Genomic DNA, 25276 nt, shown 5'->3' with positions numbered 1-25276 from the left:
TTTTCGCCCCCAGTCGTTTCACGACCGGATACTGGGGAATCCCCGTTTACTTCCTTGATGACAAGAGGAGTACTTTACTCCTTGTGGATTTTGGCTGCCTGTGGCTACTTGTTGAGTGACAAGGGCTGTATAAGATAGAGAGTTGGTGTTAGCTTAATCACTAAGGTGCTTTGGAAGTTTTCTTACCAAAGTTTATTCGTCACTTATAGTATATTACACACTGATGATGATGCTGGCTGAGCTTGACTTTGTGTATGCATGGTGCATGTATGACTCAGACTGTATGATGATTGATGTATTGTAATTACTAATACATCAGTTAGTTCTCAGCTATCTGCTATAGAGTAACCAGCCTCGATGATTGATGTTATATCTCTTGTCTGTAGGACTAGGAGGGCCTAGACGATAGTCCAGTCCGCCAAGTGCAACACCACTTCTCGCTTCTATGTTAAACTAAGTTTTCATCTTTTGTCTTTCAAGAAACTGTATGGCCTGACCACATTTTCTTCTGCCAGTAATGGCTCAACCAGAGACAGTTACCAGGGAAACCTACGTGAGAAAGTTACCATATTCTGTAATTAATGAACTGAGCCGTATCTTAGATCCGACAGACCAGTGGAAAATTGTTGCCGATAATCTCTGCTATCCACCAGATTACACAGAGCGAAGATATAGTTATCGGGACATTCTGTGAGTACGCTAGGGTTCAAGTTGAAGGAAAGATCTCCAATTGAAGAAGAAGAAGAAGCAGTGATGTCCTACTTAGCGAGATGAGTGGCAGATGTCAGAAGCATTTGATACTGGAAGCGGTTAATTACAGGTTTATAGTGAGGTTTGCTCATGTAGGTTGAACTTGCAGAATGATAAGTGGTGTTTCCTTGAGTGTCCTTGAGCAAGACTGCTTTGTCAAACTATTGATTACATGAAGAGCTATCATTTGAAAGTTGTGTGATTTGTGATGTGTAATATTTCAGGGTCATTAATGAGGTGCGGAAACATGGTGATAGTTGCACCAGTGCCCTGCTGCAAGACTGGGGAACTCTCAATAGTACCACTGGTGCCCTCGTCAATGTACTTGTCAAATGCAGGCGATATGTAGCATCAGATTATTTATGCAAAGACATTTTAAAAGGTTTGTATTTAGTTTGAAGAAGAAAATATTGTGTACTGGTTGTGGTCCTTAGGGACATCACATTATTTGTATGTAGACCTGGTCCAGATGTATTTCAAGGGAGGGGGCAACTTTCTCCTTTTATTACAAGTCCTGAGCTACAACGACGATTCCTGTAAAGCACTCATTGGTATCATGTTGTTATCTTTCAGTCGATGCGAGCCCTCGTCTCCCTGGTGATGAAGCCGGTGAAGAAACAGAAATGCTCAATCGTTAGTATTTATACAACTTGTTCATCGCTGGTTCTTTATGTTATGGTTACAAAGAGTTACCGTTCCGTGAAGAACTGGTGAATAAGATTGAAAGAAGAAGAAATGGCAGCTACTGATCAGTTAAGGAAAAATCATCATCTGATATTTTAAATGTTTTATTATAGAATTGCTGCTGACTGATAGTACATATACCAACCAGTCGTCGTCAGGTGGCCCCTCGGAAGGAGATGACCCAAATCCAGATGCTGACCTGAATCTACCAGAAAATCCCACCCACCAGAGATCTTTGCCATCCACTCATGGTAAGGAGGAAACCTGTGGCCTTGTTGTTAGGGCACCGGGGCATAACCAAGAGGTCATGGGTTCGACTTTCGTAAGGATCAACCCTGCTTTTTCCATTTCTCATGACTGGGGCAAGACGTTTAATCCTATTGTGCTTCTTTCCACCGAGGGGTATGATTGTGTTCAGGTGATTGACAGGTAATAATATCCAGTGGACCAGCATCATAATTAGTTTGATGAAAGTTGAATAAAGAATTGAACACCACAAACGTTTTATTCTTCAGAGACCAGATATACTGTGTTCCCCTTCAAGGAAATAGAAGAAGTCACGAACCGCTTCAATGAAAAACCAAGAAACCAGGGGGGAAACTTCATTGGGAAAGGAGGCTTTGGGACAGTATTTTATGGTGAGTGTATATATTGGTAGCCCAGTCTACTAGCATTTCAATGCGAGTTGGCCTGTTCCTACGGTTCCTGTGACAATTCTAGAACAGTAATTTCAATTTTCTTCTACAGAGCCACAGATGTTTGCGATAATCTGTAACTTGGTGACTTCACTGGGTTTTTTCTTTGATAGGGATAATCCAGCCGTCTGGTGAAGAAGTGGCCGTGAAACGGTTAAACAATATTGCGACCGTTGAGAAACAGTTTGAGACAGAAATCAAAACGATGCTCAGGTAAGCGTACGGGGAGCTTCACCCTGAGAATACAGAGTTGAGATTCCAACGTTGGGTTATTGTCAGATTAGGAGATGTTACGGAAATCCTCAATAGCATAGTGGTCAGTATACTGGACTCTGAAGCTGAACAATTTAGTTCTGCATTCGAGTTTGTAGATTAAATTTGTATATGAAGCTCCTTTTGGGACGTTTCCGTACGACAGTGAGATGCAGGAATGCTTCAAGCAAGCTAGGGAGGAGGAAAGTGTTGTTTGATTTAAGCTGGACCGCCCTGTTAACTTCCCCATCATATGGGGTGGACCCCTCAATGAACAGAGCAGTTACTAGCTTTCACAGTTTTATACTTTTTACAGATTTCACCATGAAAACATCCTCATGATCAAAGGGTTTTCATCAGATGGTCCGAACTTCTGCATCCTGTATGAATTCATGAAACAGGGGTCACTTGAGGACAGACTTGCTTGCTTGGTAAGACTCATGGTGGCAGCCCAAAAAGGCAAAAAACGAGAATGGTTGAAACACATTTTCTTTGCCCAATTAATTCCAATAACTTTTTGGCCTATCATTAGGTGATGCACACAAACACTTCAGAGCCTTCTATTTAGGGGTAGGGTTGGAATTTCTAAAATGCACTGTTCCGTTGTAGGATGGGACGCCAGCCCTGACCGTCATGCAGCGTGTTGAGATCGCCAAGGGGACGATGAGTGGTATCGTGTACCTCCATACAGCATTTGATCAACCAATGGTGCACAGAGATATTAAAAGGTAAATACAGTGTAACCTTCCTTAGCAGACACCTCCTTGAGCTGGACACAATCTCTATTATCAAGGACACAAGTTTTGGTCCCAAACCTGTCATTTTCATGTAATTGGACCTCTCTATTAAGGACGGCATTGGTCATTCCCAAGGGTGTCCATAATAGAGAGGTTTCACTGTTCAACAGGGCAGGGTGTTAGTATTGCATATCAACCCAGGAACCGGATGAGCTGTACGAATAATAAATTCAACCCTTTTTTCCAGTGCCAATATTCTACTCGACACTAATCTCGAGGCTAAAGTTGGTGATTTCGGTTTTGCACGTGTCGGTGGTCATGGCAATAAGACCAGTACTATAGTGGTGACTGATAATGTGATAGGGACGGGCGCCTACATGGCACCAGAGGCGGTGCAGATGAGAGATGTGTCGGTGAAGCTCGATACGTACAGTTATGGTGTGGTGAGTAGGTTGTGGCCGATGGCCATTTATTAGTACACTTGGCTACCAGTCAAGAGAAGAGTCAAATAGGTCCCAGTTCTTGTCATTTATTATCCTTTTCTATGCAATTAACACTGCAACTGCGGTTTTGATGTCACCGTCATAACCACTTTGGTTGGGACAAAATCTGGAAGATGATCCAAAAGCTGTTAAATCACTTTCTGCTGTTTAGTTTAAGGTGTTTAAGAATAGAGCTGGATATTGGGTATTGGTTGTCTCACTAAATACCTTGATTTTGGCCGACATCTTAGCAGCACTCCGCCTGTTTTAGCAATCACTACAGAATAAGCTCTTTGACCACCAAAATGTCCCTTTCAGATATTGTTAGAGTTATTATCTGGTCTTCGTGCTTACGATGCCAATCGTAAGGAATCATTACTGGTAAGTGTTTCACCAACTCTCTCAATTTGCTGCAACATTTACAATTTGCTAACTCCGTGTTCGCAGTAACAATGGTCCTAACGCTACTTTTGTAAGGAGATAACACTTAGCTTGGTTAACGCTGGTGTTTGTCTCGGACGCTGATTGAGGCCAACTGGGCCCTGAACAGATTTGCTATAAACGGCTATAAATATCACCAGCGAAATTTATATCAAATTATTTGCAGCGGTACCACATCTTTGATAACGATGAAGACTTCCCACCTATGAAGTGGGCGGACCAGTCAGCGGGAACGTGGACTGAGCATCTTGTTGAGCAGATCTACAACATCGCGGAGAGGTGCCTCGAGTTGGAGAAGAAGAAACGACCAGCCATGGTTGATGTAAGTAACGTCGCGGCGGCCTAACAATGACCATCTACTGTTGGGTGCCCGCAGTGACATAGTTTGTGTTGTCGGACATAGGGGTCCCAACAACTATTGTTCCCATAAAGTATGTGTGTCGTGCCCTCATATTCCCGTCCGATGCCTTTGGACATATTCTTGTATCGTTCCAGTGATTGTTTGGTAATGAAACCCGACTGATACAGTATGCCAGGGGATTGCTTTATTAACAAGCTCATCATATAGAAGACATAAAGAATAAAATGGCTACATTCACACGTTGTTTGTTTTCATTTCAGATTCTGCCAGATATAAAGAAGCTGTTATTGCCTGATGAATGAGGTTGCTATAGCAACAGCCCAAAGAGTGTCGGAACACCATCCACATGGTTTTACCTGCTCGGGGAGAACACGGAGTTGTTTAAACTTAATTTACCGAATCATAGTCGGGGGTGATGGATGAAGGTTAATGATTGTTTCAAGCTCAGCCTTAGTTAGGACTGTCATTAGTGCTATCAACTTCAGCCACAATTGTAAATGGGTGCAGGACGAGAAATCCATTTCACATGTTCGGCCTCTGTTGTGATGTGCTAGACTCGGGAAACTCATCAGCGAGCTCATCCAAGTGGTCTTTCAGGAATGTGATCACCTCTGATGTGTCCTGTATGATGTGCTAGACTCGGGAAACTCATCAGCGAGCTCATCCAAGTGGTCTTTCAGGAATGTGATCACCTCTGATGTGTCCTGTATGATGTGCTAGACTCGGGGAAACTCATCAGCGAGCTCATCCAAGCGGTCTTTCCAGGAATGTGATCACCTCTGATGTGTCCTGAGTCAAGTTGTTAATCAGCTAAATTGTATACGTAATTAGTGGATTTTTATTAGAAATGAAATAAATGATTAGGAAATAACATTTCTCTGTTTAGTCCTTTCTTCCTACAAATGAAAGAAAGCCTCGTTTCTTCCTACAAAGTAAAGAGAGGCCGGCGTTTATTCCGGAAACGCAAAGGCAGTTGTTTCTTCGTCCAAAGCAAAGAGAGGCAGTCGTTTCTCCCTTTAAGTGAAAGAAAGCCAGGGTTGGCAAAACCTCCCATCCAATTGGAGAGTAGCTAGGAATGTCCTTCTTCCTGGTCCAAGAGGGAGCCTGCAAGATTCTGCACCATAGAAGAATCTCAGGCTCTGGAAAGAAATGACAAACTACTCCTTTGATCAACTATGTTTTTATCTCCCAAATTTTGATCTTCAACAATAGTGAATACACAAACAAAGGTTTTATCAAGTACACGTATGCCTATAACCTCGACTTACACCGTACACGTATGCCTATACTGTGGAACGGTGGACACCTTTACACGACAAACCATCCATGTTCAGGACGTCTTTAATATTTGTTTCTTCTTTATAGTTTATTGTTGATGACTTGCTTGTGCCTCAAGACAAAGAACTTATTTCATTTTTAAATATTTTTCTAATCTACATTTTAACTGCACAACAATGGCACAAATTATCAATAGAATTCGACGTCAAATCTATCAGGCTGGTTGACACATTCCTAAGTGCGCTACCATCTACAATTTACACTTCATTAAAAGGATTATCCTCAGCTGTAGAAATTGAAAACTCCCTGATATGACAGAAAACACCGTGAGTGACACTTTGAAGATAAAATCAACAATATTCACTTGAATCCTTGTAAACCTGGTTATATTGTAATTTTATCTCAAAAGAGAGTATGAATTTGTGGTCGCAGTCAGTCTTGATTACACAACGCGATGACAATGTATGAAGTACAGTGGCCAATACAACATGGAAGCTGGTACTGGCAGAGAGATAATACAACATGGAAGCTGGTACTGGCAGAGAGATAATACAACATGCAAGCTGGTACTGGCAGAGAGATAATGCTTGAGTATCATGTCTGCTTTGGAGAATGGGATACGTTGCAATTTGTTCACTTTCCACAGATAAACGAATGGTGCATTTTTCTCTATAAATGATGTACATCAGTTTGCAGTCACTTCTTTTCAGGATAACATGATGGAAGATTATCCTGTGATGATGTCCTGTGTTGTTATTAACGACTTCCTCAGTTGGTGGAAATGTTGTGATAACCATTCTTGATGGGGGGTCATGCGGCCATCTCATCCTGAAGACTGGGTACATCTTGATCGGGGGTCACTCCGCCATCTCGTCCTCCAGACTGTGTACATACCTAAAATAGATCAAAGACAATTAGAGTAGAAATGAGCATTTAGAATTCAGGCTAGGATCACTGAATACTGAATGGAGAAGTTTTGGATGGGATATGCACTTATCACCAAAGCTAATCCAACCCGATATTAGAGTGAGGTGACTCGTTCAACATTGTGAGAGGTTTTCTTTCTTACAATACACAATATTAGATTTGGATCCCATTTTTACATTCGTCCATAAAAACACTGCATGAATTGTCAGTAAACAGTTATGAAAGTTCCAAAGCACATCGAATCAATTAAAAGGACAAGATGTCCGAGTTTCTGCCCAACAACACTAAGGCATGTATACAGAGTTCTGCACACAGACAATCAACCAAAAGGTTGTGTACATTTTGGGATGGAATATCCCAACAGTCGAACTCTGTAACAATAATGACAGTTGACAGTTATGTAATCACTCAGCAGGCCAAGCAAACTTAGTGTAAGGGTATTTTAGAAATGTCCCACAGGCCTGAAATGGGAGGATGACACCTGGGTTAGGGCTGCTTTATGACGGAGGACACTAAGACAAGAGTCAATCATTCAGTTGGAGGAGAAAATTCAGTTAAAAGCGCTACAAGCCCTAACCAGGTGTCTACAGAGACATGTTAGTGTTGATTCTGCTGAGGCAATAATCGTAAATAAGCACGTATTTCCCAGTTTTAATTAGTTATGGTTACCATCACCACCCCTACAGTTCTGGTCAGAAGAAATCTAACTTGTCAAGTGCAACATTTACACAAGACAGTTCCTACATTTGACTCCAAGTGCATTTACAGTGGAGCTCAACTCTGGAATTGTCAAACTGAGGAGCTTTGCAGTACATGGTTGACATCCAAGTAGAAAGAATCAGGCCTGGGTCACACGGATTTCTAGGATGCAGTGTTGTGCAAATGTTGAGCAAGAGAGATTACTTATAGTGACCAGTACAGTAGCCCACCATCTCATTTACCCAATGATACTGGTTGTTTCCTAGGTCGGAAGAGAAAATGTGTCGATTCGCCTCTTTCCAGACCAGCGGCCGCGAATACCACGGCCATTTTGTTGCCCCTCAACAGAGCTCCACCACATTGAGGGGCTCATCTGGGAAGTGGCAAAGTGGACCTTGGGGACCACCAGGCTTTTGGCTTTTGTTAAACAGCCAATCACCAAAACAGACTAGCCTGTAAATAGTTTCTATGCAACTCCTCTGAAACGTATCAAAGCGTCAAGGGGTTAAAATTTCAAGTTTGAAAAGACACTACTGGATTTAGTGAATAGTCAGTGACCAAGATAGAGCTGAAAGCAGTTGGCAGAGATTGGAACTCGTGGTGCACGGAGGACACAGTCATTGTAAATCACCCTGGAGAATTGATGCACGTCACCCCTGTGTGGCTATGGGGCGGCCATGGGGGTGTCATAGACCAGCAGATATGTCTATTAGGTCAGGAGCTTGTAACTTTCAAGGTGGTATGAAGCTGTTCCCTTGTGAGAGACCATACTCCCATCATCTAAGAAGTCGATGCTTTTCTATATTTTGTTTTGCAACAAAAGCCACCACCGTGTTAGTATTGCCGGCCATTGGTGTGACCCGCCACCTCTAGAGAGTCAATACTTTCAATGCAAGATTGGCAACTCCAAGTTGAGTTCTATAAGTTGGAACATGAGATGGCCACACATAGAATTAGCTTTGGTGGAGAAGATGAGATATTCCACGCAGCTGAAACCTCATGCGGTGGCCATTTCGTTTCCTCACCAGAGAGATGGTGATCTGCAAACAGGCAAATTGAGACCCACACCGATGCCAGCTGTGTTACAGCTAATGCCATTTTCTCCAAAGTCATACTGTAAACCAAAACATTTTTGGGGATGTTTTGTTTTTGCGCATTTGCAAAAATAAAAATTGTGAAAATTTTTTTTTAGAAAAATGGAAGAAAATTTCATTTTTATAATTGAGTTATCTGTCAAAATAAAAATCATGAACAAAATTTTGGGAAATTTTCTCAATTGCCAAAAAATTTCTACCAAAATTGTGCATTTACAGTATGGCGCGTTCTCCAGGGTGACATCGGGAATGACATGCATAAGATACATACTCGTCAGATAAATGAGCTGGAACGGTAGCCAGAGCTTCCGCTGTACTTCTGTCCTCGCTCAAACTCTGCAATGAGAACGGATTATTTAGGGGGGGGTGGCACGGTGTTCGTGGGACGAGGTTGTATCAACAGGGTCTCTTCTCGATAGGGACTTCAACCTGTCCATAAAGCCCCTCGCAAATGAGCAATTTTTGTCACCGCCATCTGTAATCATGATTGCATGCAACAAAGATCATGTTTTCGGGGCTCAATGCAGGTGCCTGCGATCTAACACAGTCATTACCAGTTTTACCTGCCGATGATCTTTTTGATGCTCATTTCAGTGATATTTCTCACAATGAACAAAAATTGCTTAATCGCGGTTGCTTCAACTTGGCTCTCTGGGGAGGGGAAGCTGGAAAGGGGTGAGTGGCTTGCCCGAGGACTCGATAAACACACAAAACCTACTGATCTGTCAAATGGGGTGGTACAGTAATCAGAGCTTCCTCGGTGCTTCTTTGCAACTGCAGATTCTGAAAGTAAACAGTTTTTTTTCAAATCGAGTATAAAAATGAAAGTCTTAGCCTCTGAAGATGAGTTGCATCTGAGCTACAACAGACTCAGTCCTTCCCCATCAAGCGTTACATGACGTCAGATATACAATCAAGATACAAAGTTACTGACGTCAGCGCTGGCATCCAACAACACCTTATTTGTCACAAGTTGGTATTCCATTGGTTGTGAAGTTCCTCATCTGCTCCCTCTATTCTACTAAACTTGGGAATGATTGAACTCAAGACAGGTGACTTGTTAAACATTCTTATTCTCAAACAAATCACTGTACATCTACAATAAAGCTCAACATTAAAAGGACTCATCTAAAACAATGGCGCAAATATTAGGCTAGAACGTGGAAAAACATTGAATCATATTCGAGATGCAACTGACGCATATAAAGGTTTGTTTACATTCGGGAAGTGAAAGATGGTCAACTACCACTTCAATCACAACTGAAACATTTATCAAATACAAACTGAGTGCCATCTTGATGAAGACTTATATTACATGATGATACACAACGGTTAATGCAACCAGTAGTGTGACCCTGTGTCAAAACAAAAGTGAATTTTAAGTACCTCGCACCGGTAAGCAAAGTTTTCCTGGAAAACATATCTTCTACTATCCATAAATTAATAATATCACAATAATTGATTACAATTATATATATAATTACAAGCATAGATAAATCTAAAAATAAATAAACGACTGGCCACGCTTCAGAAAGAACATCACTGCAACTATTCACATTCCCAACAAGACATAGATTACTACATGATAACAACGGACCTGTGAACAGATGTGGGAGGCGGCTCATTCGGACATTGTTTAATACCAAGCCGTCGCTTCATACTTGTTGTTTGATTTCTATGCTATGAGAGAAGGAGCGCTTTGTGCGAGGGCAAAGTTTCACCGAATAGTGCTGTAGAAACGACTCATTATCATGATAGTCAATACTACAGCAGTTGATACTAGTCAATACTATACTATTAGTATTGACAATAAGTACACAACACTGTGCACCATATTCCACAGGGATTCAATTGATTTCTGTGCTGTATTACATGGAAAGTAGAACCTCTTTATTCAGGGCACCCTCGGGACTGACAAATGCTGTATGAAATGGAGAGGTGTCCTGATTATAGAGGTGTCTGCTAAGGGCAGTTCCAGTTAAGAGCCAACAAGATAGAGGCTAAGGATCCACCTGTCATGTTCGTGAATGACTGATGGCGCGAGGAATCTCAAGTATCTCTGTGGCGTATTTCCTGGATTTGCTGACGGGCAAGAAATGCCATTTTAGTATTGCAAGGACTGGTAAGGATAGGTGAGGAAACCTGTGATGGTAGTGCCAGGCGTTCTTGATCCAATTGACTAGAATGGCTCGATACTATGACTAAGTATGCCTTGTACCATATTCCACCGGACAAGCAAAGGGTCCAAGGTTCTGCGAGTGCCGTCTTCCCTGGGATTGGTGGCAACAGGCGAGGAGTTCCCTGGGACAAGCAAAGGGTCCAAGGTTCTGCGCGTGCCGTCTTCCCTGGGATTGGTGGCAACAGGCGAGGAGGCCAAGGTTCCCTGGGATTGGTGTAGGAATCCAGCGGCAGGGGTAGCAGTAGTGCCAGAAGTACTAGATCCAATCGCACTAGAAGAGAAGAGAGATACGACCCATGTTAGCTGGCAGCAAGCAAAGCTATTTGTAGGGAATCTCAAGTGGCAAGTGCTAAGCGCGTTTTCTTGGGGAGTCGGAGGAGAAGTCTCCACAAATGTTTATACATCCTCCTAACCACTTTACTATGGTAATCTGAAATGTTGGTCCGACGTGCGAGGACGCATGCTATGGTCAAACGAAATGTCAGTCTGAAACTGTGATGTTCTACCACACGAGACAATGCAAGGCATTACATCATTGCCACAAATGATGTGGTAGAAAGCCAACTGAATAACGTCGCAGAATGTCTCATACTGAAGTGGTATTCACATGAATCTGAAGAGTCACAGCAAGTTGACCACTGTAAAATTGTACCAACATTTCATCAGTGAATCTGACCTGGCCACAGGAGGGCTCTCTTTGGTTTCAGAACTCTCTACCTCACCACAAGACCACCAGATGCACCGTCTCTACCTCACCACAAGACCACCAGATGCACCGTCTCTACCTCACCACAAGACCACCAGATGCACCGTCTCTACCTCACCACAAGACCACCAGATGCACCGTCTCTACCTCACCACAAGACCACCAGATGCACCGAGGAAGACAAGACTTCACAACAAGAAACAAAACAACACTTTATGTTGCAATATGATGGATTTAATAACACAGCACACATAGCGATGATAAAAGCAAATATCTGAGGTCAAAACCTGGAAAAATGCAGCGATGTTTGTAAACCAAACATACTATATCTACAACTTAAACTTGACTTCCATAAAACTCTGCTTGGATAATAATTTCAAATTCAAACATGTACATTTTTCTTGATACTGGTTGTGGGAAGGTTGTATCTTAGAAAGATGGTTAGTTGAAGCTCATGACATGTATTTTAGTTTGAAAGCCAATCCTGTCAGCACCCATCTGAGATTCAGTCACACATCGAACATAAGCCTACTGATAATCACTTTAACAAAGCCAGGCCACCTCCCAATATTTACAAAGGCTCAGTCATATAGAGCACAACCCATAACATAACAAGTTGCTTCCAAAATGGGACTTGAGTCTTAGAGACAGCTCACCATGCCCGGTTGTACCTTAAAATTCCTTCTTATTCAGCATCATTAACAAACCAAGTGTAACATCTAAATATTCTTTAACATCAACAGCTGAAATATTTCAAAATATGTTTCAAGCATGAAAACTTCCAACAAATATCAAGACATTTAGATGGACAAGTGATAATTGCTTAGCTTTCACAACCGTTTAGAGAGAAGGCACGCGAGAAACTATTACCCTGTTACATGAGGCAAAGAGCCCAGAATCACAAGAAGATATGACACATGCATCCGAGCACATCCAAAGTTAGATGACAACAAGCTCACCAGTCTATAGTATCTGGCACGAGTTAGATGACAACAAGCTCACCAGTCTATAGTATCTGGCACGAGTTAGATGACAACAAGCTCACCAGTCTATAGTATATGGCACGAGTAAGATGACAACAAGCTCACCAGTCTATAATATCTGGCACGAGTTAGATGACAACAAGCTCACCAGTCTATAGTATCTGGCACGAGTTAGATGACCAACAAGCTCACCAGTCTATAGTATCTGGCACGAGTTAGATGACAACAAGCTCACCAGTCTATAGTATCTGGCACGAGTTAGATGACAACAAGCTCACCAGTCTATAGTATCTGGCACGAGTTAGATGACAACAAGCTCACCAGTCTATAGTATCTGGTACGAGTTAGATGACAACAAGCTCACCAGTCTATAGTATCTGGCACGAGTTAGATGACAACAAGCTCACCAGTCTATAGTATCTGGCACGAGTTAGATGACAACAAGCTCACCAGTCTATAGTATCTGGCACGAGTTAGATGACAACAAGCTCACCAGTCTATAGTATCTGGCACGAGTTAGATGACAACAAGCTCACCAGTCTATAGTATCTGGCACGAGTTAGATGACCAACAAGCTCACCAGTCTATAGTATCTGGCACGAGTTACGATTGCAAAAGCCAAAGGGTTTCTACAGTAACACTGCAAACTCTAACAAAGAAAAGTGGGAATCTGCCCTGAAATCTATTCATGCACTATCAGTCATTGCCAAGCCTTGAATCAACAGCACACAAGAAGCTATTACCCTGCCTATGAGGCAAGCTGCTGAGAAGGACATGAAGATAATCTTGGAATGGACACACGCATCTGACATCATGTGATATGGAGACGCTGGTCAATCAGGTGTATGGAATGAAAAACAGTTCCTACTCGGTGGAAAACTTATGAAAAATATTTCTAAATCTTTAATAAAGAAAACCTGAAAACTGCACTGATGTCCATTCCATTTAGCCATTGCTAGAACCTGAATAGTATTTACAGACACGTAATGTATAAATATACAAATAATGATCATTTTCTCTCTGCTTCTAGGTCTTGGTCCACCAGCCATGAAGCCATGGAGTCTAATAACATCTACGATGATGAGTGCACTTAGCCAAACGCATTACTTCAATGAATGTGTTTTTGACAATACACATGGCAAGCCACTGCTGGATACAGCTTACCACACACACCATCACCAAGCATTCATTTATGCTGTAACAGACAATGTATGTACATAGTGTATACAGTTTTCATTGGCGATACACAAGTCACAAATGCCTTCATTTCTATAACATTTCCATGAATCTTGAATCTTGTATATACTGCACCTGGCTATTTTTCGCATATCAATGGCTCAGGTCATCGTCAAGGTTTTGCATGCAGACTTCTTCACTTTGAAACAATTGTAAATTATTGTGATTTCTTTGATACCGATATCTATCACACATTATAATCACTCAATTGAATATCAACAAAATTTACAAATAAAAAAACATGACTCTGTAACACTCAATAACTATAAAGCTCAAATAAAACAAAATACTACTGATCGCCTCCCAAATTAGATTAAAATAACGCCCCGCTAAGTTCTGCAGTGGGCCCAGGTGAACCAGTGACAACCTGAGGTGGATCTGATCCTCTTCAATACGTCCCAACAGCACCTATTCAAGGCACCAAATTGACATCTAATACAAGCACCGTATAAATAACCACCCACATCACACCTGTTAGCACTCCACCGAGGTTCAAATCCAAAATTTCCTATGGTTTCTGATTTTGGCAAGAATTTTACAAAATCGGATATCAAAATTCTGTAACAGTCATGGATAACAAGACGTCTGAAGCACGTAATAAGTCAAGTAGTCAAAATGTTCATCAGACTAGCTCATTTTGCTAGTTAAATCCAAACAGCTCTAAGATGGAAGAGGATGAATTCCAACCATTTCAATATTAAATTGGCTACAATGGTTTTAGTTTGATATATTCATCACTAGATCAGTATAGCACCAAGCAATATCTTTATCTCCTAACTGTTGGTATCTAGTGTTAAATGATTAGTTCATATATACAAAGTGCTTTTATACTGTACAACTGTCTCAAAGTGCTTTACATCCACTCCCAAACCTAATCCAGGAACTCCCAAACCTAATCCAGGAACTCCCAAGCCTAATCCAGGAACTCCCAAGCCTAATCAAGAAACCTGAGGTTTATTCTCTAGTACTGAATTAACCCTCTTCCCATAAGGCATTGGTCAATAAAATATTGCATTGATACAGTGACAGACTCGAGTGAAAAAGACTCAATCAATACAGTGACAAAGACCACTGGTTGTGGATGATTCCCAATCGCTATGTCATGAATAGGGAGAGTTCACACAAGCCATCACACACTCTTGTAGAGAGTTCTCTATGGGACAGGTGGCGCTACATGGTTTAACCACGGCCGCCAAGGGACGCTACGTTGAGAATGGAACAGCATTTTGTTTTTTTCTTCTCTGAATCTTAGGTGTGCCCTGCAATGAAAAATAAGACACGTCTTACTTGGTATGTCTCGATACAGGTCAGTGGCAGGGCTGTAGGTCATCTAGGGACCCTTCCCTTTTCTTGCTGGGCAAATTTCCACTTGTTCAACAGCACTTTTTCTTCCTTATTTCCCAAGTAAAGAGCGTTGCCTTTTTCTCCAAAGATGCCTGAGCTTCAGGTGAACAAAGTCAGGGGCCATCCCAGGTGCACTAACCACGACATGAAGATGACCCACAAATAACAGGGCTTGCTTCACCACAATTGTAATCATCATGTTTAGTTTGGGTTTTTTTTAAGAAGTGTGCATCTTCCTTCGATAGAGAAACATTGGTGGTTTTCCGACTGAAGCCAGGCCCTGGGGAATTCAAGTTTCAAGAGGCCCCGCATGCACAACAAATCACTACGTAAGCCACCCATGCTGTCGCTGCTACTACGCTGTCAAATAGAACAAAGTTTAGCTGAAAACCCTCACCCTCCAACCTTATGGAAACTATGAATTAGTGTTTGATGTGAATGATGACTTGTGTACACTCAGAACACGACCTAAGCTGAAGAAAGCTGGTTAGTATTATTACGGCACTTGTTGTTTTTGTTCAAGGCCCAACGATAGGGATGGCACTGCTGAACAATCAAGGTTTAGGTCCAATAAACCAACTGAGAGGTTCGTGAAGTCATGGGTCAGGTCAGACACATGATACCTTCCTTGTCATGTTCACCTCGATCACAACCTGGCTGACATAAGCCATGACCTCACTGGATTTGTCACTTGATTGAAGCTCATTGGACAAGACACGATTTCTCAGCACTTCGAGCGCTGTCAACCGGCCTTTAATGAAAGTGGCAAGACTCATATTATGCATGCCAGTCATGAAGTATTAGCTAACTACTGCACATTACACACAGAGAAACAATCGTCAAAATCACAACATACGCAAACATTTTTCCCTTTACAACCATTGTCTCATTCTAGTTTCTCTGCAGTGATGCTGGTTCATACACGATCCTCCTCTAGCAAGTCCTATCATCATCATCGTGCCTGTTTTCATCTGTGGTGTGGTTCTACTTCTTCCTCATGGAGCAGCTTTTTTCAGCTGATCGCCTTCTCTCTTAGCCTGGTCATTGCCACAGAGCATTCATCCTGCTCTTTACGCATAACGATGAATCTGACAAATGCATCCTTGAGGTCAGCTGCCTTGAGTTCAAGGTCCTAAAGGGAGTGGGCATTCCCTACCAATCTATCAACCCACTCATTGTAGCGGATCCCAGCATGCACACTGCATCCATTCACTTTGCTTCATGGCCATGGTTCTTCACATTTCTTCATAGACATGGTGACACTTTCTCATGTTGCTACACGGTCATGGACACTCATAATCATTGCCAAACTTCTCAACAGTTCTTCATGACCGTGCATCGTCATATCGCCTCCTATAATCGTGGCAACTCATCGTCATATTCCTTCCATGTCATGGTCACCCATCCTCACACTGATGGTGGACTCTTCAGGCTGCTTCATGGCCACCCATCCTCACACTGATGGTGGACTCTTCAGGCTGCTTCATGGTCACCCATCCTCACACTCGTGGACTCTTCAGGCTGCTTCATGGTCACCCATCCTCACACTGATGGTGGACTCTTCAGGCTGCTTCATGGTCACCCATCCTCACACTCGTGGACTCTTCAGGCTGCTTCATGGCCACCCATCCTCACACTCATGGTGCTCTTCAGGCTACTTCATGGCCACCCATCCTCACACTCATGGTGGACTCTTCAGGCTGCTTCATGGCCACCCATCCTCACACTCATGGTGGACTCTTCAGGCTGCTTCATGGCCACCCATCCTCATACTCATGGTGGACTCTTCAGGCTGCTTCATGGCCACCCATCCTCACACTGATGGTGGACTCTTCAGGCTGCTTCATGGCCACCCATCCTCATACTCATGGTGGACTCTTCAGGCTGCTTCATGGCCACCCATCCTCACACTCATGGTAGACTCTTCAGGCTGCTTCATGGCCACCCATCCTCACACTCATGGTGGACTCTTCAGGCTGCTTTATGGTCACCCATCCTCACACTCATGGTGGACTCTTCAGGCTGCTTCATGGCCACCCATCCTCACACTCATGGTGGACTCTTCAGGCTGCTTCATGGTCACCCATCCTCACACTCATGGTGGACTCTTCAGGCTGCTTCATGGCCACCCATCCTCACACTCACGGTGGACTCTTCAGGCTACTTCATGGCCCTGACCACGACCACTCTAAAAGTAAAACTAGCTGGCAAAACAGCCAGACCACCTGACACAGTGTTTATTTACAAGTACCAACATACGATCCTCAAATAATCACCATACAAATGAAATGACAGAAAGTTGCAGCCTATCACCACGACACTAGAATCATGGACAAGTCTTAGTCTTCTCTACCTGAAATATTGTCTGAACTGAATGTTCCCATATTGACCTTGGAAATACTTGTATAACCTTAAGATAATACTATAGGGTATCAGCATCCCAAAAGGTGGTGCAGATTTTTACAAGTGTATGCGTGCGTCACTGTGACTCGTCTGTGTGAACAAACGTGCTGAGATTCCTACCAGTAGTCTAACCACACACATTATAAACAATGAGAAGGCAGACGACAACCAAAGTTCAAGACAACGATTGGTTTTACACCAAAGATAAACTGCTCCTCAATAAGACAATATAGTGCAAATGATTGTTATTGTTGCAGTGGGGGGGGGTGGAGGCATAGACCTGATCACTGTTTGAAAATGGTACCGCTCCCATTATGGTTCAATCCTTAGTGGTTACTGAAAATGATACTGTCAAGTAGGAGGAAACCGGAGACCCTGCAGGAAACCTAGGCTGTCGGTCAGTCACCATTTCTATCACATGAAAACGTGCTCAGACAGTATGGATGAAACCAACGTGAGGTGAAAGGCCTCGATGCTGATATCACACCTATGTCCCACCACCACACTACACTGACATTTCTGATGAGTGTGACAGAGGATGACTTGGGTGGCATAGCTTTCCTCAGAACCTCCCGCTTCCTCAAACATGACCAAACAACACCTAGGAACAGTTGACCTTTAGAGACCAGAACAGAGTCTGCAGGAGATGCAGGGGAAGCCAGAAAAGCAGACGTCAACAGGAAGGTAAACAAAGAACATTGTACACTTACCACAGGTTTCTCTCGATGAGTGTCGACAGCCCTGACGTCGAGAGTAATCTGCTCCATCTTGCAGCCGTACGCGGCGGGGGTCAGTTTGATCACAGTGTGGAGGGGAACACGAAGATATGGCAGCTCCTCTGGGAAAGAGAAAGGTGAGGTTAGAATCAACATGCAAGGGGCTAGTCATTATGGCATTCATAAGTTAAACAATCTTAATGTGAGGCAAGTCACTTGACACTACTGTGATCGGATCTCTGCTACATCCGTTGAAATGAAATGAAACAGACAAGCGTAACTCTGCTTATAATCCCAATAGGCAACCAGCAGTTCAAACTAAGCTGATATTCAAAACGGGGACACACCCACTTACAGAAATGGGAAACAGCCAATTATAGAAATGTTGATGACTTACCGGAAGATTTATCAAGAAAGTAGGCTAATAAACACCTGGCTACCGCTTGATGACAGATGACCATCACATTGTTTTGTCTCTCGAGCTCCATTATGACAGGCTCCAATCTGGCCACGAGGTCTTGGTATGACTGCAAGAGAGGACAGCTAGTAAACTGATGGTCGACTCTTCTACTCCTGAAAGTCCACTTCCTGCTGCTGTCTACCCATGCAAAGTCTTTAGCTGTCCTGGCACTAGACACCAGATACAATGGACCACGGCTTACGGACTTTAAGAACCTGGTTTAGCCCATATGGCCCAGGATCAAAACCAGGGACCTGCTGCTTTTGTAAGGCAGACGCTATAACCTTTGGACCATGAGACATTAACTCACCTCGCCACTCGGGTAGCGATAGTGAAACTTGTCCTGATCTCTTCTGGCAAAATCGTTGGGGAATTTGGCTTGGATTTCTTCATAGGTCATCTCTTCACACACACCCTGGAGGATAAGAATGGGACGTTAGACATGAATAGATTTCTTTAAATTCAATGTGCTTATTCAGTGGATGCCGTTGACATAGAGATTATGGCTGACAACATCAAGAAGGTCCACAATCGGTTGGTGCAGGTGCTATTTGACCTTTCTTGTGTCAAACTCAGGAATTTTTTAACTGACCCAGTGGCAAGTTCTTTGAGGCCACTTCTGTTCTGGTGACACCAAATGCAACAAATTTTCAAAAATCTTTCAACAAAACCTGTCCTGAAAGAGATTAGCGAACAACTGACCGCATCAATCTCATTGAGAGCTTTCCAGTGCTCCTTCGGGCAGTGCATGCGATGTGCTGTTTGTATTGTCCGCTTCAAGTGACTCGTCCACACGTGGAGATTCTGGATCTTCTCCGACGTCACATACTCCTTGAGAGCTTCAGCATACTTCTCCCCTTGCTGGGATAAGTCGGGGTCACCACCGATGCGGCCCACCAAGTTCAGTTCACTCTCACCATGCTGTCAAAACATTATCAAACACATTTTATTAGCGTGGATTCTGTTTTTGGCAGAAAAGTAACTTATAAGTTCCAAAGTGATGTATGTACTTCATCACTCTTTTGTGTTGTGTTGTATTTCCTTGGCTTATTAGCTGGAGGTCTGTCATTGATACAAGCTTCATTACTTCAGTCTTTCTATACCCTGAAACTTACCCGCGTCAGATAAATGGTGCGAGGCCGGACATGAATGTTCATCAGGTAGTAGACAACCTTGGTCTGTATATGGCCTGCAGAGAGACAGAGTGTTCTGTTAGAAACCATAATATGCATACAATGCTTTCTACCAGAATGTGGGAATAACCTTGTCCTTGCCAAGGTATATCTCGGGCTTCTTACTGGAAGTCACGTTGGTGCAGTTCTTTCTCTTCTCCATTTTGATATATTGTAACCGATCTGATTGTGAAAGACAGCCAACCTTCAGAATCATAACAATCATATCTTTGGCTCTAATACCTTGGACTTTATTCACTAGATATTTGTCGCCTTGGTTGTAAATTTTGATGAATGTTAAATTCTTATCCTTCTTCTCATCGATCGGTTCGTAGCTTTCTTCGTAATGTTTGATTCTCTTCATGAAGTCCTGCACTGCTGAATCCTTGTTGACGCCTTCATAATCTGGACTGGTCACTTTCACTTCCTGAAATCGACAACAGAACACTGACAATAAACTTGACAATTTCTAAGACTATTGAAACTGTAAAATGCCAAATTTTCCAAGGCAATTTATTTTTGGCAGATTTAGTGACTAACCTAATTCAGTAATTGCGCAACGAGAAAAATTCTTTAAAAAAAAATTTTTTTATTCGAAACAGAAGAAAAAAATAAATCACTCTTTTTGGTGAATTTAGCATCTAATCTCAAGTGGCGAAAAAAAAAAAAATTTTCTCGAAAAAACCCATTTTTGGTAGATTTCAATGAAGTGAAGAAAATTTTTTTGAAATGTTGAAAATTGGGAACTATCACCCTCCTTGTCTAATCACTTAAGGCATACCCTCTCCTAAGTCATAAGAGCAATAACCCAACTAATGTCCAACATGCCACTTACGAGTATATTTTCTTCAATGATGTCGAGGTCATCACACACCGACTCGACAAAGAGGACCCGGTAGCCTCGGTCTCTCACACAGAAGTTCTGAATGAGCGTCCTTCGCTCGCGTGTTGTATTAGTGGCATCAAATACGCCCACTTCACCCTCAGAGTCCAACCACTTGGACATGTCCTCCAGAGCCATTATGGCACATTGCCTGCAAGGAATCAAGCCATGATTTTATAATATGACTGGTTTATGCTGTCGTCATCTTGTTTTCCTGGTATAAAAACGACCTCCAAATGAAAAGGAACCCAAGTGACTGCACCCAATGGAAGATTCCTTGGGTCTCTTTGGCCTGACCCATGTCCTCGTCCAACTGTAACCTGGAAGGCATTTTGATTTGGCCGTATGCAGACCAACATAGTGTGTATGTCTACCTGGGCACAAGAGCAGGACAAATATCATATCATTAACGCCCAATAGGAAAAGATGAGAGGCATAGGAAGGATGCCATGATGGTGAAATCATCTTGCAATGGGAGTCGAAGCAGGACGGGAGTGGTACAAGAGTTGAGGTGAAAGGAATCACCGTTGGAAGAGACTTCAGTTTGAGGTGACATAGAAAAAAACACATAGCAGCCGCTTGGTGACAAAAGTATTTTCCTTTTTCAATTTTTTGTTGGTTTTTTTTACCCTTCAATCACATTTTAACCACCTAACAAGTTATGGCAAATGTCAGAGTATGAAAAAGTTTATTTAAACTCCAGCTGTGCTGGGAAGTTGGAGCCCCGACATATGTTAGTGGTATTATTCCCCAGAGACCATAGCCATACGCTGAGCTGAGAAGTTGGAGGCCCGGTTAGTGGCATTATTCACCAGACACCATAGCCATGCGCTGAGCTGAGAAGTTGGAGCCCCGACATATGTTAGTGGTATTATTCCCCAGAGACCATAGCCATACGCTGAGCTGAGAAGTTGGAGCCCCGACATATGTTAGTGGTATTATTCCCCAGAGACCATAGCCATACGCTGAGCTGAGAAGTTGGAGGCCCGGTTAGTGGCATTATTCACCAGACACCATAGCCATGCGCTGAGCTGAGAAGTTGGAGGCCCGGTTAGTGGCATTATTCCCCAGAGACCATAGCCATGCGCTGAGCTGAGAAGTTGGCACCCAGTTAGTGGCATTATTCCCCAGAGACCATAGCCATGCGCTGAGCTGAGAAGTTGGCACCCAGTTAGTGGCATTATTCCCCAGAGACCATAGCCATGCGCTGAGCTGAGAAGTTGGCACCCAGTTAGTGGCATTATTCCCCAGAGACCATTGCCATGCGCTGAGCTGAGAAGTTGGCACCCGGTTAGTGGCATTATTCCCGAGTTGCACGAAAAGATACACCCGCCCACCAAATGTGAGAGCACGTCTAGAAGAGATCCAAAATATGTGTTCCCATTGAACTTACTTCCTCAGCGTCATGGCCTCAGTGTTATCTTGCCTGAAGAATTCATGAATCTTGTACTTATCAGTCACCTGTCTCCGATATACACCAACATTGAAAACTGGAAAAAAATACAAGCGGAAAATTAACTTGACACACTTCAACTTACTTCCTAATCCTCCGTCCCTCTGGATTGTCGGGTTTGAAGAAATCTGAATTTGTTATACTAGTTGCCTGTCGTCGGTACTCCCCGACATTGAATACTGGAAATAATACAATGATGAACACACATGAAATTCACATGACTTTTTTCCCAATGATTACCTTAAAATTACTTGTAAAGGACATTATATCTTTCAATCAATCCCAGACCACACCAGCCCAGGCCCTGCATTCTACAATCTGCAATCACAATTAGACTTGGTTTTACTACTTCTGCAACAAAAGTTGGATATCATGTTCTAAGTCAAGACAGAGGTATGTAGTGTCACGAGGATGTTGCTCATTGTAAGGGATGTTACTTCTGGGCAGTACTCTCTCACCTTTGGTACAAATGCCAACCCAGTTAAGGTATCTGGCAAGTTTCTTGGATATGTAAGTTTTCCCGCGCGCTGGCAGTCCTACCATGCATATCACAGTCGGTGCCTTCACAATTCCTGCACTCACAACTACAAAATACAACAAACGAAATATCACAAACAGAATATCTTTAATATCTTTGTCTAATTTTGAATCAATCATTTGCTGCAAAATCAAAGACCGTAACCTGTAGGAGACATTTCAAGAAATAAATTGGTTTGGCCTTCCTCATTCAATGTCAAAACTTTGGGACTCTTTAAAGATAGGCAACAACTATTTAGAGCCCTAGTTTAATCTTACTGCTGATTATTTACATCCATATCAACTTATTACCATGATATTGACATATCATAGTCTCAAAATTGAGGACATGGACTAAAGGACACCTGAGGTCAACTTCTGATGGCTTGATTATTTCAAAGTCTGTGATTCCAAGTCCTCCAAACCCACAGCTTTCATGCCAACCTTGAACCAGCTGCCCGAGTCGGCTAAAAATATCACACAGGTAATTTTTACCTTGGAGTAGCCTTCACTGTTTTGTGGTTTGGCAGGATACGCCGCAAAATTCACCGAGATGAAATAGCACTCAAAATAGCACGAAAACTAAAATGTTATTCCATCAAACCTTGCAAGTAGCAAGGTTGTAACTTACCATGATGTGGGCTGGAGTTCGACGGATCAATAAAGTCATCATCCGAGTTTGACAGATTCTCATCCATTTCGATAGAACCAGATCAGAAAAAAAACACCACAAGAACTTTTGCTGCCAGTGCCACTCAACAATCACAAATACCAGGTCAAGTATTAGATTTGCAAGTACGGAACACTTCACAAATTGACTAACTGATAAGCCAGACCTGAACGTGTCCACGTTCTTCAGGTTCGATCGATACAGCTGCTCTCCACTGACAGCACGCCCAGCCACACTCTATACCATACACATTGAATACTCTCGCCACTGATATCTTATACACTGCCAGTCAATAATCACATCTGCCGTCAAACACAATCTGCCGTTCAGATCTAAAAAACTTGTTAAAGCTTGTTTCAGGTTGTAGATTGAGGTCATGCAAGGTCAACCAAGGACAACATCATGTCATTGGTTTGTCCATGCCATCCAGCCTGAATGTTGTTGATAAATGAATATCAGGACAATTCTGAGGCAATTTGAGGATAAATTACAATTAGCAATAATAGCCAACACATATACCTTTAATGTATACTATAACTAGTATAAGTAATCTAAGGTTTAGGCCTAGGTAGATGACCCAATATACCACCAGCTCGATTCGTGTGTACAACCAAGAAGAGCTACTCTATTGAATTTCTTCAATGTTATTCATTGTATTTATGCAGCCAAAGGCCTTCATTCAACATTGACATACATACTTCAAAGGTCACTAATAAAGTCAATTATGGCTGTTTGCTAAACCAGTGTCCGTCACTGTCACAACAGGTCATGGGTTAGCGTTAGGGACCGTGGACAAGCAACTATTATTGCATTAAGCAAAATTGCCTGTCACAGCAAGCGCCCATTCTGATATTTGTTCACAACGACCTATAAAAATAGATCAACAGCTGTTGAATGAACATGTTTTTTCTTCTATGATATTTCAATTGATATCATGTTGTCATGGAAACTCTGCTAAAGCTTTAGAATTACAGAGAGACATGCTCTACCAGCTCGTGAGTGTCAATGTATTCGATTTATCTCAGGTTATTGAGAGGAAATCTTGAATTAGATAGTGGCGGCCTCTGGCGTTACCAAAATGAACTAAAAATGGGCCTCGGCTAGTTTCTGAACCGTGACTAAGATTTCTATGCCATTTACTATGCCTCTTCAATCAACCGAAAACATGGTAAACAGACTTTTGTCTGCTACAATCATCATCGAATTGAATGAGAGCATATAGGATTAGGCAGTTGATGTGGACAAATGAGGCCATTCGGCCCTTTAGTTTGTCATTGTGAGGGTCTTCGGGGTCGAGTTTTAGCTGGAAAATGGGGTTGTCAAAATTGGCTGAAATAATCCGTACTGTTGCGTAAAACACACAGACAAACGGTAGAAATTGATCACGGTTATTACCTCTGTGAGCTAGCGGGGCCGCGTGTGGGGAATCTGGCCCCGCTTTGGCATCTTCATCGTTTGTTTCAGCGGAGTTTTCAGACATGGCAAATTCTCTTCACCATGACGTTAGCATTTTGATGTATATTGATCGAGTCACGCGACTCTAAAAATAGATCAGGCGCGCGGTTTGCAGTACTGTAAACCATTCTCTAAGTCGTTTGCTAAGCGAATTCCACTTAATACGATGGTCAAAGATGTCAACTTTTAGATGGTCAAGAGACGTCTCTATAGCAAGAGGTCAGCTTTGAAATGGGTGGCTCAGAGCAGTTTCTACAGTAAGAGGTCAGCTTGGAGATGGGTGGCTCAGAGAAGTCTCTATATAGTCAGACGTCATCTTTGAAATAGGCGGCTCAGAGACGTCTCTACAGTAAGAGATCAGCTTTGGGATGGGTGGCTCAGAGAAGTCTCACAGTAAGAGGCCATGCAGGTTTGGGATAGGTGGCTCAGAGAAATCTCTACAGTAAGAAGTCAGCTTTGAGGTGGGTCAGAGAAGTCAATCTCTACAGCAAGAGATCAGCTTTGGGATGGGTGGCTCAGAGAGGTCTCACAATAAGAGGCCATGCAGGTTTGGGATGGGTGGCTCAGATACATCTCTACAGTAAGAAGTCAGCTTTGAGGTGGGTCAGAGAAGTCAATCTCTACAGCAAGAGATCAGCTTTGAGATGGGTGGGCACGAGACGCCTCCAGGCCATTGCACAATAGTTCAAAAAAGACAACA

General features: G+C 42.7%; 2 protein-coding genes across 9 annotated transcripts; one reads left to right on the top strand and one right to left on the bottom strand.

The window, feature by feature from the left end:
• Nucleotides 1–34: 34 nt before the first annotated feature.
• On the top strand, nt 35–5275 carry LOC135491340 (interleukin-1 receptor-associated kinase 4-like). Its single transcript, XM_064777133.1, has 13 exons — nt 35–165; nt 481–690; nt 975–1132; nt 1324–1383; nt 1548–1685; nt 1950–2072; nt 2243–2342; nt 2698–2812; nt 2991–3109; nt 3366–3561; nt 3919–3981; nt 4208–4363; nt 4663–5275. The coding sequence occupies exons 2-13, from the start codon at nt 518–520 to the stop codon at nt 4702–4704; spliced, it is 1443 nt and encodes a 480-aa protein (XP_064633203.1). The 5' UTR covers nt 35–165; nt 481–517; the 3' UTR covers nt 4705–5275.
• Nucleotides 5276–5552: 277 nt separating this feature from the next.
• Nucleotides 5553–24628, bottom strand: LOC135491336 (6-phosphofructo-2-kinase/fructose-2,6-bisphosphatase-like). Of its 8 annotated transcripts, none has more exons than XM_064777125.1 (12): nt 24517–24628; nt 22394–22519; nt 21876–21972; nt 20435–20633; nt 19843–20026; nt 19543–19616; nt 19130–19348; nt 18738–18842; nt 18365–18494; nt 17962–18089; nt 9119–9183; nt 5553–6574 (listed from the first exon to the last, which is right to left on the bottom strand). In XM_064777125.1, exons 1-12 carry the CDS (start codon nt 24599–24601, stop codon nt 6538–6540), a joined length of 1449 nt encoding a protein of 482 aa, XP_064633195.1. In that variant the 5' UTR covers nt 24602–24628; the 3' UTR covers nt 5553–6537. The 8 variants fall into 8 exon arrangements, with proteins under 8 accessions (XP_064633195.1, XP_064633194.1, XP_064633198.1 ...); XM_064777124.1 differs by lacking the exon at nt 9119–9183 and adding an exon at nt 8672–8736; XM_064777128.1 differs by lacking the exons at nt 9119–9183; nt 24517–24628 and adding exons at nt 8672–8736; nt 23083–23637.
• Between the last annotated feature and the right edge of the window lie 648 nt (nt 24629–25276).

Source organism: Lineus longissimus, chromosome 7, assembly GCF_910592395.1.
Source record: "Lineus longissimus chromosome 7, tnLinLong1.2, whole genome shotgun sequence".
NCBI lineage: Eukaryota > Metazoa > Nemertea > Pilidiophora > Heteronemertea > Lineidae > Lineus > Lineus longissimus.
This window is presented reverse-complemented; position numbering and strand designations above follow the sequence as displayed.

Excerpts from the sequence above, each read along its gene's own strand:
- LOC135491340 (XM_064777133.1), top strand. The coding sequence starts at position 518 with ATGGCTCAACCAGAGACAGTTACCAGGGAAACCTACGTGAGAAAGTTA. Across the intron at positions 1,384-1,547 it reads AGAAACAGAAATGCTCAATC|AATTGCTGCTGACTGATAGT; the intron begins GTTAGTATTTAT and ends GTTTTATTATAG. Across the intron at positions 3,982-4,207 it reads ATCGTAAGGAATCATTACTG|CGGTACCACATCTTTGATAA; the intron begins GTAAGTGTTTCA and ends AATTATTTGCAG.
- LOC135491336 (XM_064777125.1), bottom strand. The coding sequence starts at position 24,601 with ATGTCTGAAAACTCCGCTGAAACAAACGATGAAGATGCCAAAGCGGGG. Across the intron at positions 22,520-24,516 it reads GGCCCCGCTAGCTCACAGAG|TTGTGAGTGCAGGAATTGTG; the intron begins GTAATAACCGTG and ends TGTATTTTGTAG. Across the intron at positions 19,349-19,542 it reads GCACCATTTATCTGACGCGG|CATGGTGAGAGTGAACTGAA; the intron begins GTAAGTTTCAGG and ends ATGTTTTGACAG.